The 14,362-nt window shown below is 46.0% G+C and overlaps 1 protein-coding gene across 1 annotated transcript in view; it reads left to right on the top strand.

Annotated features, from left to right (window-relative positions):
• FAM89A (family with sequence similarity 89 member A) overlaps positions 1-11,150 on the top strand; it is a 19,088-nt gene extending 7,938 nt beyond the window's left edge. Inside the window, exon 2 of the mRNA XM_017526521.2 lies at positions 9,983-11,150. Within this exon, the coding sequence (XP_017382010.1) occupies positions 9,983-10,246 (264 nt within the window). The 3' untranslated portion in view covers positions 10,247-11,150. The remainder of the gene's footprint in view (positions 1-9,982) is intronic.
• The last annotated feature ends 3,212 nt before the right edge of the window (positions 11,151-14,362 follow it).

The following is a 14,362-nucleotide window of genomic DNA, read 5'->3' as shown; positions in this document are numbered from 1 at the left end:
GGATAGAAAATATCCAAGTTAAACACTGTTAAAAGAGAAGTGGCAAGGTGTTTCACATCCCTCTAACCACAGATGTGCAAATTAAGACAGAAAGGTATGTTGTACCTCCAAGACCAATAAAGACAAAGAAGCATGATCCTGTCACAGCGAGGGTTTGGAGAAGTATACCTTCTTATCCATTGCTGGGGAGAGTATAATGTGCTGCAGGGTTTTTTTGAGCTCAGTTTGGTAATACCTATAAAATTTGAATATGTTCCTGTCTTTTGAACCTATAATTGCATTTTTAAAAAACTCTGAAATAGCTTTTTACTACATAGCAAAGCAGAATTGCAATATAATTTAAAAATATGTGTAACTTAGGTCATACACGGAATGTAAAATGTGTGCAGTATGACTGTTAAATCTTCATACAGCTAAAGCCAATTAGTGACTCTTTTTTGTACCAATACAGACATAAAATTATTTCATGATGAAAAGTAATCCAAATGGAATCACTTTATTAGTAAATCTCTTTCTTCCCATTACATTTTCCATTGCTTTGGATTTGAGGCCCGGGATTGGGAAGGATTGGATATGCGCCTTGGGCATTCTCCCCTTTTCCCCCTTGTCCCCCACGATTTCATTATTCACAAGTGTATCTTACAGAAGCGTCCACACAAGTGGATAACAGCACTTGCACATGGATGTGTATTGCAGGATTTGTTTGTTTGGTTTTTTTTTTTTTTTTGAAATGGAGTCTCGCTGTGTTGCCTAGGCTGGAGTGCAGTGGTGTGATCTTGGCTCACTGCAACCTCTGCCTACTGGGTTCAAGCAATTCTCCTGCCTCAGCCTTTCCAGTAGCTGGGACTACAGGCATGTGCCACCACGCCTGGTTGTTTTTGTTTGTTCGTTTGTTTGTATTTTTAGTAGAGACGGGGTTTCACCGTGTTAGCCAGGATGGTCTTGATCTCCTGACCTCGTGATCTACCCACCTCAGCCTCCTAAGGTGCTGGGATTACAGCCGGGAGCCACTGTGCCCGGCCAGGATTTTTTCTAATAGTGATAGCATACTGTACAATTGTTGAAAAGAAAATAGTAACTATATTTGTATATAGAAAGATGTTTAGAGTGTAAAGTTACAAAACAATACTTACTTAACTTTGTGTATGCGGTACCAGTGGAGAAAAAGCAATATGAGTATGCATAGTGCCGAGGAATATGTGCTAAACTAATACAAGTGGATATCTGAAGAACAACAGTTTTCAAAGTGTGGCCCGGGGATCCCTGGGGCCCCGATATCCTTTCAGAGGTTCCATAATTACGTGATGGTGATATTGACAAATATGACTTTTTGGTTATTATCTAAGAAAATATACCAACATTTAAAAGATCCTGCATAATTTACTGAATCAATTTTCCACCCTTTTCATATGACTAGTGCTTGATATTAAAAGATCCATTCAAAATGCGAGACTGATGGGTTTTAATGTAATAGAGTGTGAACATTTCATTGGTATAGTTCCAAATTCCACACTAAACAGTAATCAACTAAAGGGTGGTAGCAAAGAATAGCCATAATTGTCTGAAAAGGCTTTTGAAATACTCCTTCCTTTCCCTGTTACATAGCTGTGTGAGGCCAGATTTTCTTTGTTTACTTCAACCAAAACAGCACGCCACAAAGGACCAAATGCAGAACCAGATAAGCCAGACATGTAAAAAGATTTATAAAAATGTTACATATGTTAACATGTAATGGGTTTATTGTTATTATCATTATTGAGACAGAGTCTTACTCTGTTGCCCAAGCTGGCGTGCAGTGGCAAGATCTCAGCTCACTGCAGCCTCTGCCTCCCAGGCCCAGGTGATTCTCTCACCTCAGCCTCCTGAGTAGCTGAGACCACAGGCAAACACCACCACACCCAGCTGATTTTTATATTTTTTGTGGAGCTGGAGTTTGGCCATGTTGCCTAGGCTGGTCTTGAACTCCTGTGCTCAAATGCTTCACCTGTCTTGGCCTCCCAAAGTGCTGGAATTACAGGTGTAAGCTACCATGCCTGGCTGGGTTTATTATTTTTAATGGATTAATATATATTTTAATTTTTCTCAGTTTTAATTTCTAGTAATGTAAATATTGATAGGTATAATCCACATAAACCAAAGCTCTTTGGGACCTTCAGTAATTTTTGAGACAATCTCGGCTCACTTCAACCTCCGCCTCCCGGATTCAAGCCACTCTTCCGCCTCAGCCTCCCAAGTAGCTGGGACTACAGGTGTGCACCACCACGCCCGGCTAATTTTTGTATTATTTTTTTAAATTTTTGTATTTTTAGTAGAGACAGGCTTTCACCATGTTGGCCAGCATGGTCTTGATCTCTTGACCTTGTGATCCGCCTGCCTCAGCCTCCCAAAGTGCTGGGATTACAGGCGTGAGTCACTGCGCCCGGCCAAAGACATTTCTTAAAGAAAATGATCAACTGCTTTTCTTCATCTGTACCCAGGACAGAACAAGAGGAAATGGGCTTATGTCATTTTTTTTTTTTTTTTGTATGGCAGTTTTTGTATGAATGTTAGTTTAGGTTAGAGATAAACAAGAATGTCTTTCTGAGAATTGTTAAATTCCAGAACAGGCTCTGTGTCAATGTGGATCCCCTCACTTGTAAGTCAGCAGAAAATCCAACTCAAACCGGAGTTTCCTGAAAAGTGTAGAGGTGGGGTGAGCTTTGGATTTAATGGGGCTTAATCTGGGGGCACAGTCATGCAGCCTGGTTTATCTTCTGTCCCCGAATCCTGATGGCTCTTCAGAGTCTAGTCCTTAGCTTGGCAGGTCTAAAATATTAACAGGAGATGAAGCTGACCAAATGACACAAGTGTGTTTCTGCCCCTGGGAGGAGAATGCTGCGTAGGAGACCACGTCATCAGAAGCTGTTGAGTGAGCACAGAGACAGAACCCACCAGGGAGCCTAGTCCTCCAAGCGTGTTTCTGCCAAACGTGGTAGCTGAGCTCATAACCCGTCTCCAACTGCATCAACACTGATGAAGTATCTCTTTGGCTTTTTCTAAACAGTATGCAGGGCAGCATCCTTCAGTCAACACATCCTTTATCAGAAATCAGGTTATGATCGATTAGGCCTCTTTTTTCATCAGTTACAGTCCAGGCCTGCAGATATAAACTAGACACTGTGATTAGATTTGGAACATTTACCAAGTCTTTAAAATAAATTCGTAAGCCATCTGTATATACTTATTCATTCCTTGTGTTTTTAAAAGATAACGGTGAAAATTTTCTCATTGTTAATACATTTTCATAATAGAAAACTTGGAAATAAAAATTGCCTGTGATCCAAACAGGATGCTCTACCATTGCTGAGACTGGGACCTCTCTCTCCACCTTCCCTGCATAGGCAGTGCAGGCTGATGGTGAAAGTACCATTTCAGAGTCCTGCAGCCCTGGTGTCACCTCCCCTCTCTGCCACTGATTAGCTGGCCTTAGGCAAGGGCCTTTGTCTTTCTTTTTTTTTTTTTTTTTTTTGAGACAGGATCTTGCTCTGTTGCCTAGATTGGAGTGCAGTGTTGTGATCACAGCTCTGTAGCCTCAACCTCCTGGGCTCAAGTGATCCTCCCACCTCAGCCTCCCAAGTAGGTGGGACCACAGGCACATGCCACCACACCCAGCTAATTTTTAAAATATTTTTGTAGAAATGGGGGTCTCGTCATCTTGCCTAGGCTGGCCTGGAACTCCAGGGTTCAAGCAGATACTCCTGCCTCGGCCTCCCAAGGTCTGGGATTAGAGGCATGAGCCGCTGCGCCTGGCAGTTTTTTAATTTCTAAAAAATATCTTAATGTGGTTCATGATGTTTTGGCTTAAATCAACACAAATTTCCTTTTAAAGATTCCTCTCATCTTTTAAGCCTTGTTTCCTAGTGGTTGTGTTTCTATTGTCCTTTCTTTAAGTTAGGAAGAACTCTCTCCCCCTGTAGCCTCCAGAGATAGTCAGAGACTTTAAGTGACACCCAACTGGGAGCCACTGCCCGTCTGAAGTGTATTTGTGTGTGGAGCCTATTAAGTTTTGAAAATCCCAAGTGAAAGGAAGCAGTTTCAAGGGTGGTTTGGGCTTGTTTGGCCCCTTTGTTGGGAATGCTGTGGCTTGCGGGGCCACCTGTGTGTGTTGTGGGAGGGGTGGAGGGGAGCTCTGCGCATGGGAGGGGAGGAGTGAGTGAGCAGGAAGGAAGCAGGAAGCCTGCGCGGAGAGCGGAAGGACCTGCGCTTTACAGCCATGGAAGCTGCTGATTGTTCTTGAATTTAAAGTTGAGAATAAGAGACCACACATTGCAGAGTTTGAGCATTCCATGTTTTTCTAAAATGAGCCTGTCTACATTTTTAAAAAGTGTGCTTTCCAAAGAGAGCTGTGTTTTCTGAATCCAGCTGTGAATGTGGAGAGCAGCCGTCCTCCGAGGGCACGTGGAGCACATCGTTGAGATGCAGGCTTCCTCTGCACAGAGTGGCTTGCTCAGTGGCTCCCCCAACACTCTTATTTTCTGGAAGGGTGAGAAGTTCTTGTTCATGGTGACTTAACTGTGTCCTGCAGTCAAGTCCTTTTGGATGGTCCCTCTGTCCCCTTCCTGCATCCAAGACCCACATACCTTCAGTGTAGAGAGACTGATCGCCACATCTGCTTTCTGAAGAGCACTCCTGCAGGAAACTTGGTTCAAGGGTGTCTTTGGCCCCCGATGTGGTAGTGGGAAGCACGCGGGGACTCAGTGGTGTGGTGCTTCCCACGGGGCACTGTGTGGTGTGCAGGGCACTCGGGGCTGCTCATTCAGCCTGCGCCTCTGTGACTGCCTGAGAAATGCAGCCAGGGGTCTGTGGGTGCCAGCACCACCCCACTGCCAGGCCGCTTCTGCAGCTACGTGTTCTCTGGGAGGGTGTCTGAGATCTCTGCAGCCAGGCATTTTCACTGATTTACCAAATATCTGCCTTTTTGCTCTTCGAGTCTCTGGGCTGGGTACTGAGAGATCCAAAAGGAAAATGGTGTTTGCCTTCAAGGAGCTTGTCCTGTCAGGAGGGAGAAGACTCGAATGCACACTGATAATACAGAGAGTAGTAAATGCCCCAAGACAGGCAGAGATGCTGAGGGGAGAAGATGAACATCGGCTGAACCAGTCACAGTCTGAAGAGTACAGGGAATCAGGCACAGGGTGGGGTGGTCGAGGAGCCCATTAATAGATGCAGCGGGGATGGGGGTGTGGTGGGGGACAGTCTGGCTGTGCAGGTGGGGAGTTAAGGGCATCAGCCTGAAGAACAGTCACACATGATGGTGGAATGCTGCCTAACGATCTTCCACCTCCCTCTAGAAAATCTAAGTGTTACTGTTTAAACAGCCACAGCTGAGGAAGAGGGACCAGGCTAGGAAGTCTGGGTTACTGTGCAGCGACTTACCTCTTGTCCTCTGAGCTGATTTAGAGGATTTCTGCTAAATCAGGAAGTTTAGTCTGGTGCCTGAAGACGGCAATGAGAGGCTGGGACGTGTGCGGGCGTGTGCGTGTATGTCCATATGTATATGTGTGCATCTAATCCTTGTTAAATCCGTCTGAACTCTTGCCATGTGTCGGGTTGTGTAATAGGTGTGTTCGGGGCTGCACTGTATTCCTAGGCGGGTCAGAATTTCTTTCTAGGCCAGCGTTCTGCCTGATGACAAGGCAGCTTTGTGAGTCATCTAGGTGCTACAGTGCAGAAGTGTCCAGGGAGAGATCCTCTTTGCTTTTGACTACCTGCTGGGCGTATCACCCCGGTGGGCCCAGGAATACCTTGGAAATGGCGCTGTCAGGAGAAATGCCTGGAGCCACGTGTCTGGCTGGAATGGGGTCATGGGGAGTCAGAGCCTTTGAAACCTTGAAGGGTTCAGGCTCCTGCGTTTACCTGGGCCAACCTCAGACCATCCCAGGAAGGAGAAAATCAGACCTGCTCCGATAGCAGGGTGCCCGCTGCTACTTAGGTGTTTTCCATCGTTCATTCCTGGGGTGAGAAATTGAGTCTTGTGTTTACTCACCCTACTGGTGTCAGAGGGACTCAGCAGGGAAGTAGATCTAGGATTCCAGATGAACCTTTTCCGTGATTTTTGAGCACATACCGACGTGACTCCAAGAGGGCGTGACTTTCTTGATTAAAGTTAATATTCCTTTTATTAAATCCTAGAAAAGATAGGCACGTCAGAGCTGGCCGAGTCAGACTCCTGGGGCATGTTGATGGTATCCAGATGCAATTCTGCAGAGGAATCCTGGAAAACAGGAGCAAGTGTAGAGGAAAGGCCGTGGGTGGTTAGTGGACCGGGGGTCAAAATGAAAATAGTGGAAGGGCCTGAGAGAGACGAAGACAGGTTTGGTTTTTGTTTTAGGGCTTAGGGGTGGTAGAAAATAAAATGACCTTCAGATATTTAAAGGGTAGTTAGGAAAGAGTGAAATTAGATCTGTTTCGATGCTGAGCTGTCACACCCCGCATCAAGGGCTCTGTGGGGCCTACAGGCTGGGAGGCTTTGGCTTTGTATAAAATAATCGCATTGGTTTGAGAGGAGTGCACTGGTGTGGAAGGTACTTTTTTTGGGGTTTGAGGTAAGATATCCCAAGTTCTTTCCTGTTTGAGAGGCTCCCCTTCCTTCCTCACGAGGCAGTGTCACTGGCACGCTGTTACCCTGCCTGACTATGCTGGCTGTCTTCTGAGCGAAGGTGACCAGCTGGCTCCTTCTCATGTACCACCTCAGTGCTGGATCGGGAGAGGAGCGGGAGGAATGGATGCGGTGAGACAGGGATGCCCCTGTCTCCAGCCTGGCTGCACCTGCTGCTCCTTCCTGAGGTGAGTCTGCCTGCTAGCAGAGTGGAAAAGAAGCCACAGAAATAATAGCAACAATGACAACAGAGGCTGTTGACTTTTTTTTAGGAGCTGAGCATTTATCCGTGTTTCTCAGTGGTGAGTGGCAGAGCCAAGATCTGAACCCAGGCAGGGAGACAGGCAGGTTCCGGAGCCTGCACTTTTAATTCTGTGCTCTTCTGCTTGGCTGGCCTGAAATTCCGAGCTTGCAAGAGAATAAATATAAGTAGCCCAGGAAAATCAGAAAGATATTTGTGTCAAAATCACTGGTTCTTTGCTGGAATTGGGCATCAGCATCTTCTGGGTACTTTTTATTTATTTATTTTTTCAATAGAAAAATCCTAAACTGCCGGGTGCGGTGGCTCACGCCTGTAATCCCAGCACTTTGGGAGGCCGAGGCGGGTGGATCACGAGGTCAAGAGATCGAGACCATCCTGGTCAACATGGTGAAACCCCGTCTCTCTAAAACTACAAAAAATTAGCTGGGCATGGTGGCGCGTGCCTGTAATCCCAGCTACTCAGGAGGCAGAGGCAGGAGAATTGCCTGAACCCAGGAGGTGGAGGTTGCGGTGAGCCAAGATCGCGCCATTGCACTCCAGCCTGGGTAACAAGAGCGAAACTCTGTCTCAAAAAAAAAAAAAAAAGAAAAAAGAAAAATCCTAAACTGACTTACTTCTCCCTCCCTCCCTCCCTTCCTCCCTTCCTTCTTTCTTTCTCTGTCTCTCTTTTTTTTTAATAGAAAATTCCCAAACTATGAATAATTTTTAAAACATAAATGCCAGGTATGCTGTCTCTCTCCCTCTTGATAAACATACATTATCTTGAACTCTAATCAAGAAAAAGAGCAAGTGGTGGTGTCTGCCCTTGGTCGTGGTAGCCTGGGCATCTCTTGAGTTACCCATTGCTTACCTATTACTTTTGAGATGCCATTGAATGAAGTTTGCCCTCTCAGTACAGCCCTGGAAACTGTCTCTCTTTCGCGTGCAGTTCATTTAGGACAGAGAAGCAAGAGTTTACATGGGGTCACAAAGTGTTTGCTCTAGCCATAGATGAGCCAGCCCAAATCTCTCATTTTATAGGCTGGCGGAGGGTCGGGACCTCAACCAAGCCACAGAGAATGGCAAAGCTGGGCCCGTAGACCACGCTCCTGACTTGTGGCTCAGGTCTCTTCCTAGGAAAGTCATCTTTTAGAAATTCTAGTGTCATGAGTAGTCGTGGTAGCAACAGAACCACCTCTCTGTCTGGAAGTCTTCTCATGTGTCTTAGCAAAATATGCTATGTAGGCTGGCCACAGTGGCTCACCCCTGTAATATCAGCACTTTGGGAGGCCAAGGCAAAAAAATCACTTGAACTCAGGAGTTTGAGACCAGCCTGGGCAAGATGGCGAGACCCCATCTCTACAAAGAATTTCTTTAAAAAATTAGTCAGGCATGGTGGTATGCACCTGTAGTCCCAGCAACTTGGGAGGTTGAGGCAGGAGGATCCCTTGAGCCCAGGAGTTAGAGGTGGCAGTGAGCTATGATCATACCACCACACTCCAGCCTGGGTGACAAAACAAAACTTCATCTCTGAATGTGTGTGTGTGTGGGGCGGGGGGGGGATGTATGTATGCTATGTAATAACACATACTTCTGATTTTTATGGTCTATTCAGGCCGTAGTAGAGAGGCAGCCAGTGTTCATTTGGCAATTTAGAGCAGTTGGAGTGTATGAAGTATAAGCGTGGAATTTAACACCCAGTTTGTTTACAAGATGAACACTTTTTACTGGGCCTCAGCCTCCTTTTGTGAAAGCCATACTGTCTTATGTGGAAAATCTCATTGCTAGGTAAATGAGTCATTTCGGTGATTATAAAATCTGCAAATCCTCTGACACTTTCTGTGTGCTTTTCTACATGCACGTACTCACACATCTTTAGTGCTTTAGCCCAGGAGGCACTGGAATCCTATTTATTGAAATGGATTGATATTGAAATTCCCTAATAGCTCCATAAGAGAAATGGTTGTTCCATTTTGCCATCAAGCAAGACCCAGAGGTGATAAATACCTTGCTCAGGAGCCAAGAGGCGGTTGGCAAGTCCCCTAGTGACTTCTTGGGTTTCTTCCTGTTGTGATTGAGAGCAGGGTCTGCGGAACAGCAGCATTGCACAGAATCACTGAATCACCACAGGGGCTTGGTGGAAGCACAGCCACCCAGTGGCCCCAGACCTGCTGAATCAGAGTCTGCTTTGTTGAACAAGCTCCCCAAGTGGCTCTCATGCACTTTAAAGTTTAAGAGGCGCTGATGCTGGTCTACGCTGCATTTCCACATGGCTTAGCTCTTCTCTCTTTGGTATTGATGTAGACGATGCATTTCCTGTTCTGACTGTGCTCTTTTCTCTGGGATGGGTGGTGGGGAAAGGAGGAACTGGGAGATAAACAAGTATGTGACTTTTGTCAGTGTTCTTTGTTCTGCTGTCGCTGGTTTTATGGGGCTAGTTTTCAGGAGGAACTGTAGAGCCCCTGCATCTTATGGGGCTTCCTCATATTCAGTCAGTTGCTCTGAGGAGGAGCCCAGAACCATCTGGGGTAAGACTGACCTTGCCTGGAGGAGAGGGAGGTAGTGTAACCTGTGACCACTGATCTGCACAGAGGTGGGTGCTCCAGGGACATGCCACATTGGCTAGCTGCTGTCACCGGCAAGAGGCAATCTGTTGACCCAGGGAGTTGAAAATGACTGCATCACTCAGATCCTAACACAGTAGCAGGGAAGGCCAATGTGGATCTTCTCTGAGTCTGATTGGGAGAGGAAATGACACACTCGTTTCTTGGCATCCAAAGCGAAAGCAGCTAGGGCTACCAGGATGTACAATGCTGTTGCTTCATCAGGTGTACTCAGGAGCGCCGGGGTAAATTCTGCAGGCTGGGCTGGCTGCCCCACAGGTGCGATCCTCCCAGGACTCATTGAGTAACGTCTGAGGCATGGGCATTACACAATTAAGGCATTCTTAGAGCTGGAAGTCCAAAGCATGCAAGTGATGCACTGAATCATTCACCGTGTGGAAGGAATGTGCTGGCAGGCACAGATTGCTGGCTGAGTGTTCCACTGAAATGAAACTCAAGTGCTGACTTCTTGTTTTTTACCTCCCCACCCCTTCCCTCAAGGTTGGTCTCCGCCAGCTGGACATGTCCTTGCTCTGCCAACTGTACAGCCTTTACGAGTCGATTCAGGAGTACAAGGGGGCGTGCCAGGCAGCTTCCAGCCCAGACTGCTCTTATGCCCTGGAGAATGGCTTCTTCGATGAAGAGGAAGAATATTTCCAAGAGCAGAACTCCCTGCGTGACAGGAGGGACCGAGGCCCTCCTCGGGACTTGTCACTGCCTGCCTCCTCCCTCTCCAGCAGTGACTGGATTCTGGAGTCCATCTAGAGCGTCTTGGGAGGGGATGTGACTGTTGAGAAGCCCTTCCTATCGGACACGCTGTCAGCATTTGCTGCTTCTCTTGCAAGAAAGCACCTCCATTGCGGATGGTCCTCGGGCACAGGGGATGAGCACTACTAGTTTCATTCGTAGGCAGGGAGTTCTCTGCGGACACATGGTGGTAATCCAGTTTGATGGCTGCAGTTCCTGCTTAGGTGACCTAGAGGTCCTCAGCAGCATCCTCTACACATTTATATTGAGATGTACCTGCTGGGGATTCATAATGAGAATGTAACAAGCAGATCTCGGTGGAAGGCCTGAGTGGGTGTTTTGTGTGAGGTGGCTTGTAGCCAGCCACTTTCTTACAGATGGCAGAGCATTCAAACTGCCTTTGTGTTAGGGTTCCTGCTTCCAGTTTGGGATGTATTAAAACCACCATTTCATTGCTTCCCTTCCTCTTTATGGTCTGCAGCTTTTCTTGCTGTTTAAAGAGCATTTAAGCCTCCTGGTTCAGCTTTATTTATTTGTAAGCTGCGTTACTAACTGCCCAGTGATTCGGTGAAAGCTTTTTTACGGAAAAAGTTAACATTTCTAGTCATCCCAATCAACTGGCTTTTCTCAACCAAAAATTTGTGTCATTCTTTGTCTATCAGATACAGAAGGAAGGAAGATAATATGAAGACATGTTGAAGAGTGAAAAAAATAACTGGGGCAAGCCAGTGTTCTGTATCGCTCACTGTAAGATGCCAAATGTTTCCGTTTTTAAGATTCTGAATGTAAACCAGTGTGCTAGAAAGCTAACCACCCTCCACGCAAACCAGTAATTACCTTAAGCCTTAATATATTTATTAAAATACTTTATGAGAACATTACACTTTGTAGGTTAAAAATGAGGATAAAATGCAAAACTGTCTTTCTGTTGTCATGTGTTATTTTGTTCTGAATTTGGAATCATCACCTTTCATGACTTGAATGCATTGAGTCCAGTCAAATAATGAAAGAAAATTACAGTTTGTTTTCCTGACACTAAGTGCATTTGAAAGAAAGTTTACTCCTCTGTTGAGCTTAAGGAATCGTTTTAGCAAGAGTAAATCACCATTTACAGCTGGTTCTCAGTGCTCTTCTGTCTTTGAATGCTGCAGACTCCTTAATCTTCTTTCTTTGGGTGTGATAATTGCTCACTAGAACCTATTTCAGGCTGGGGAGAGGAAGACACCTCAACATCAGGCATCGCCAAGTGTTAACCTGCCAAGTACACTGCCCTGGGTCAGGAACTGGGGTGAGATACAGAGAAGAATAGTCCTGCTAATTTCCTTTGTTGAAAGGAGTTAAAATGAGAGGTGGCCATTAATTACCTTCAGCACATGATATAACTGGTCAGTGGAGACAAGAAAACTGAAAGCAGTTAAGACCAACAGAGTTAAGTCTGGGCCACTTCCAGGAAGATGTTCTTTGAGGCCGTTCCCAGCTTATAGTGGAGTTGAAAACTTAGATCAGCTGTTCTTGAACCTGACCACTTTAAGACTCACCTGGAGAAGGTTTAGAAAAATACTGATGCCTGGGCACCAGCAACCCCCACCCCCAACTGGATTTAATTAGGAGTAAGGCGTAGGCATCTCTATGGTTCTAGGAAGCCTCCCAGGTGATTCAGATGTGCAATGTTGAGATAGAGTCCTTCAGCTGCGTAATGTTCAAAGTGTGTTGCGTAGATCAGGCACGCAGAGTCTCATACCACCCCAGCCCTGCTGAATCACGCCCTGTCTCTTAACTAGATGCCTCTGATGATTCCTTTGCACAAAGCTCAGGAGGCCACTTTGTGTCAGCCCAGTGCCTAGCACGTGGAGGCCATAGTCAGGAGACCCCGGTCCTCTCAGCATGTGTCCACAGTCTCCAGGGAGTGAAGCTCGAAGGACCAGTTCAGGCTTGGGGGAACTCATGGCTCAGAATGGCTCCCTTCCCTGGGTGGCTGCCTCTGGGCTGTTCTGGAACTGCAGTGATTCATTGTGCCTTTGAGTTTTGGGGCTTACGTCTCATTATTGCTGGAGAGTCTGTCAGAGTTAGGAGTGGAATGAGTCGAGGCAGGCCAGGGGCCTCTCCCTTGCTGCTGGGAAGGGCCAGCACATTCCTTGCTCCTGTGAAGTTGCATGCATACAATAATCACCACTTGATACTCCACCGCAAACATAACCCCAAACTGTTACTCCAAATACAATGTAAATACAGCTTGGCAAGGAATTTGATATGGATAAAACTATGAAATGTTTTGTAATAGTTCTTTATAAGAGGTGTCACAAGGGATTAGAAGATAAATTCAACTATTTATTTCCACCTGGTATAAATTACAGCTTTAAGCTCAGAGCGGGACCTTCTCTGCTGTTCTGGAAGTTGGACTCTGCTCCCAGCAGAGAGATGGTAAGGCAATCCCACATGAACTGATGAAAGCTGAAGAAACCATGATTTATTCTGTAAGGCAAAGCACATAGTTGTCAAAGAAAAGAGCCTATAGCTTTCTACAGCGTATGTGCAGTGAACCCAGAATTGTTAATAATTCAAGCGCTGCAATCCACAGTTAAGGTACAGTTCCTCTGTGTCCCTAGCAGAATTCGCATTCAGCTAATCCACTTGACTTGTCACTTTCAATTGCCCCAATCTAGGCCGATAACATTTTTTCAACTAATATTTGTTTAGCACTTCTCTAGGTCACATTGGTCCAGCCACTGAGAATGATGTAAAGAGCCTTGGGCAGATGTGACAGTTACACAAACAGCCAACACATATGGTTAAGCATTGCCATCTTAACATCTGCGTGGGCTTTGAAGGAGGAATAAATTCGTTATGAGGAAAAGAGTGGGAAGGCTGACGGAGTGGCATAATCAAACTCCCCCCAGACTTTTATGTCTAGTGTTATATTTCAGAAAACGTTTTCATTTCTATAATGAAAACACAGGTTAAATGATTTGCTGAAGGTCATGGCTAAATGCAGGCAGAGCTGGAGTTCCTTCTCAGATGCACTTTGTGCGCCAGCCGCATTTAAGGCACAGGCCAGTGCTGCAGTATGACATGAAATCTAGAGAGATTGTGTAACCCTTTAATCTTACGTGACAGGGCTTTACTATTTAATGATTTATTGCCTAATTTTTAAAAAATCAAATCTTGGTCTGGCTTCTCTGTGGACAGGCCTAATTTCTTTCATAGCCTGTCGTTAGGAATATATGCCAAGTGTGTGGATGATGAGGAGGCTCCACAGCATCTTAAGTCACTTCACTGTAGATGAGTTTTGGCCATTTCATGTCATTTTTCTGCCCAAAGAAAACTTAATGATTCTAAAACTCCAAGCGTGTACAGTCTTCTTGTCTTCATGAATGAGTACACTTTCAGTGCAGAGGTAGTAGAGGTTCTGATAACCTCTGGAAGATAATATCTGGAAGTTGTACCTGATGAACAGCTGACCCCTGCTGGGTGTTGATTTCATGGGTGTGGGTCTTCCCGCCACCTGGTGTGGGCCTTGGAACTAGCTTCAGCAAACAGCCTGGCCGATGCCTCTGTTCTAGCCAATTATGATAGGAATGCATTACTTTTCTGCTGTACCTCAGCCCTCCAGACTTCTCTGGCCACTGGTAAACTTAGGTCAAGTTCCTAAAACCCAGCTTAATGCTCCTGACTGATCCCCTGGAGAGCTAACACAAACAAGCTCGGCATCTGCAGAACGTTGAGCAAAGCCAACAAAGCAATATTGGCAAAATAAAAGCATGAAGCAACAGTGGAAGATGTGATAGCCTGGGGGCAGCTGCCCGAGGAGAGGAGAGGACAGTGGTAAGTGCTGACTGGAAAATCATGCATCCTCGATCTCAGGCAGAAGCTCCATGGCCCCATCTTCTTGTTTCCCATTCTATCTCCAAGATAGAGAAGCTCTAATAAGCTCAGTGAGGAATGGAGCCCCAGAAACCATTATATTAGGAAAGTAGATTTTGATGGGAGGAGCTCTTGCGTTAGAAATAGGCATGGTAGGCCGGGCGCGGTGGCTCAAGCCTGTAATCCCAGCACTTTGGGAGGCCGAGGTGGGTGGATCACGAGGTCAAGAAATCGAGACCATCCTGGTCAACATGGTGAAACCCCGTCTCTACT

The sequence above is a fragment of the Cebus imitator genome, unplaced genomic scaffold, assembly GCF_001604975.1.
Source record: "Cebus imitator isolate Cc_AM_T3 unplaced genomic scaffold, Cebus_imitator-1.0 Scaffold42, whole genome shotgun sequence".
Taxonomy (NCBI): domain Eukaryota; kingdom Metazoa; phylum Chordata; class Mammalia; order Primates; family Cebidae; genus Cebus; species Cebus imitator.
Note: the sequence above shows the minus strand (reverse complement) of the source record. Positions and strands in the feature narration are given on the sequence as shown.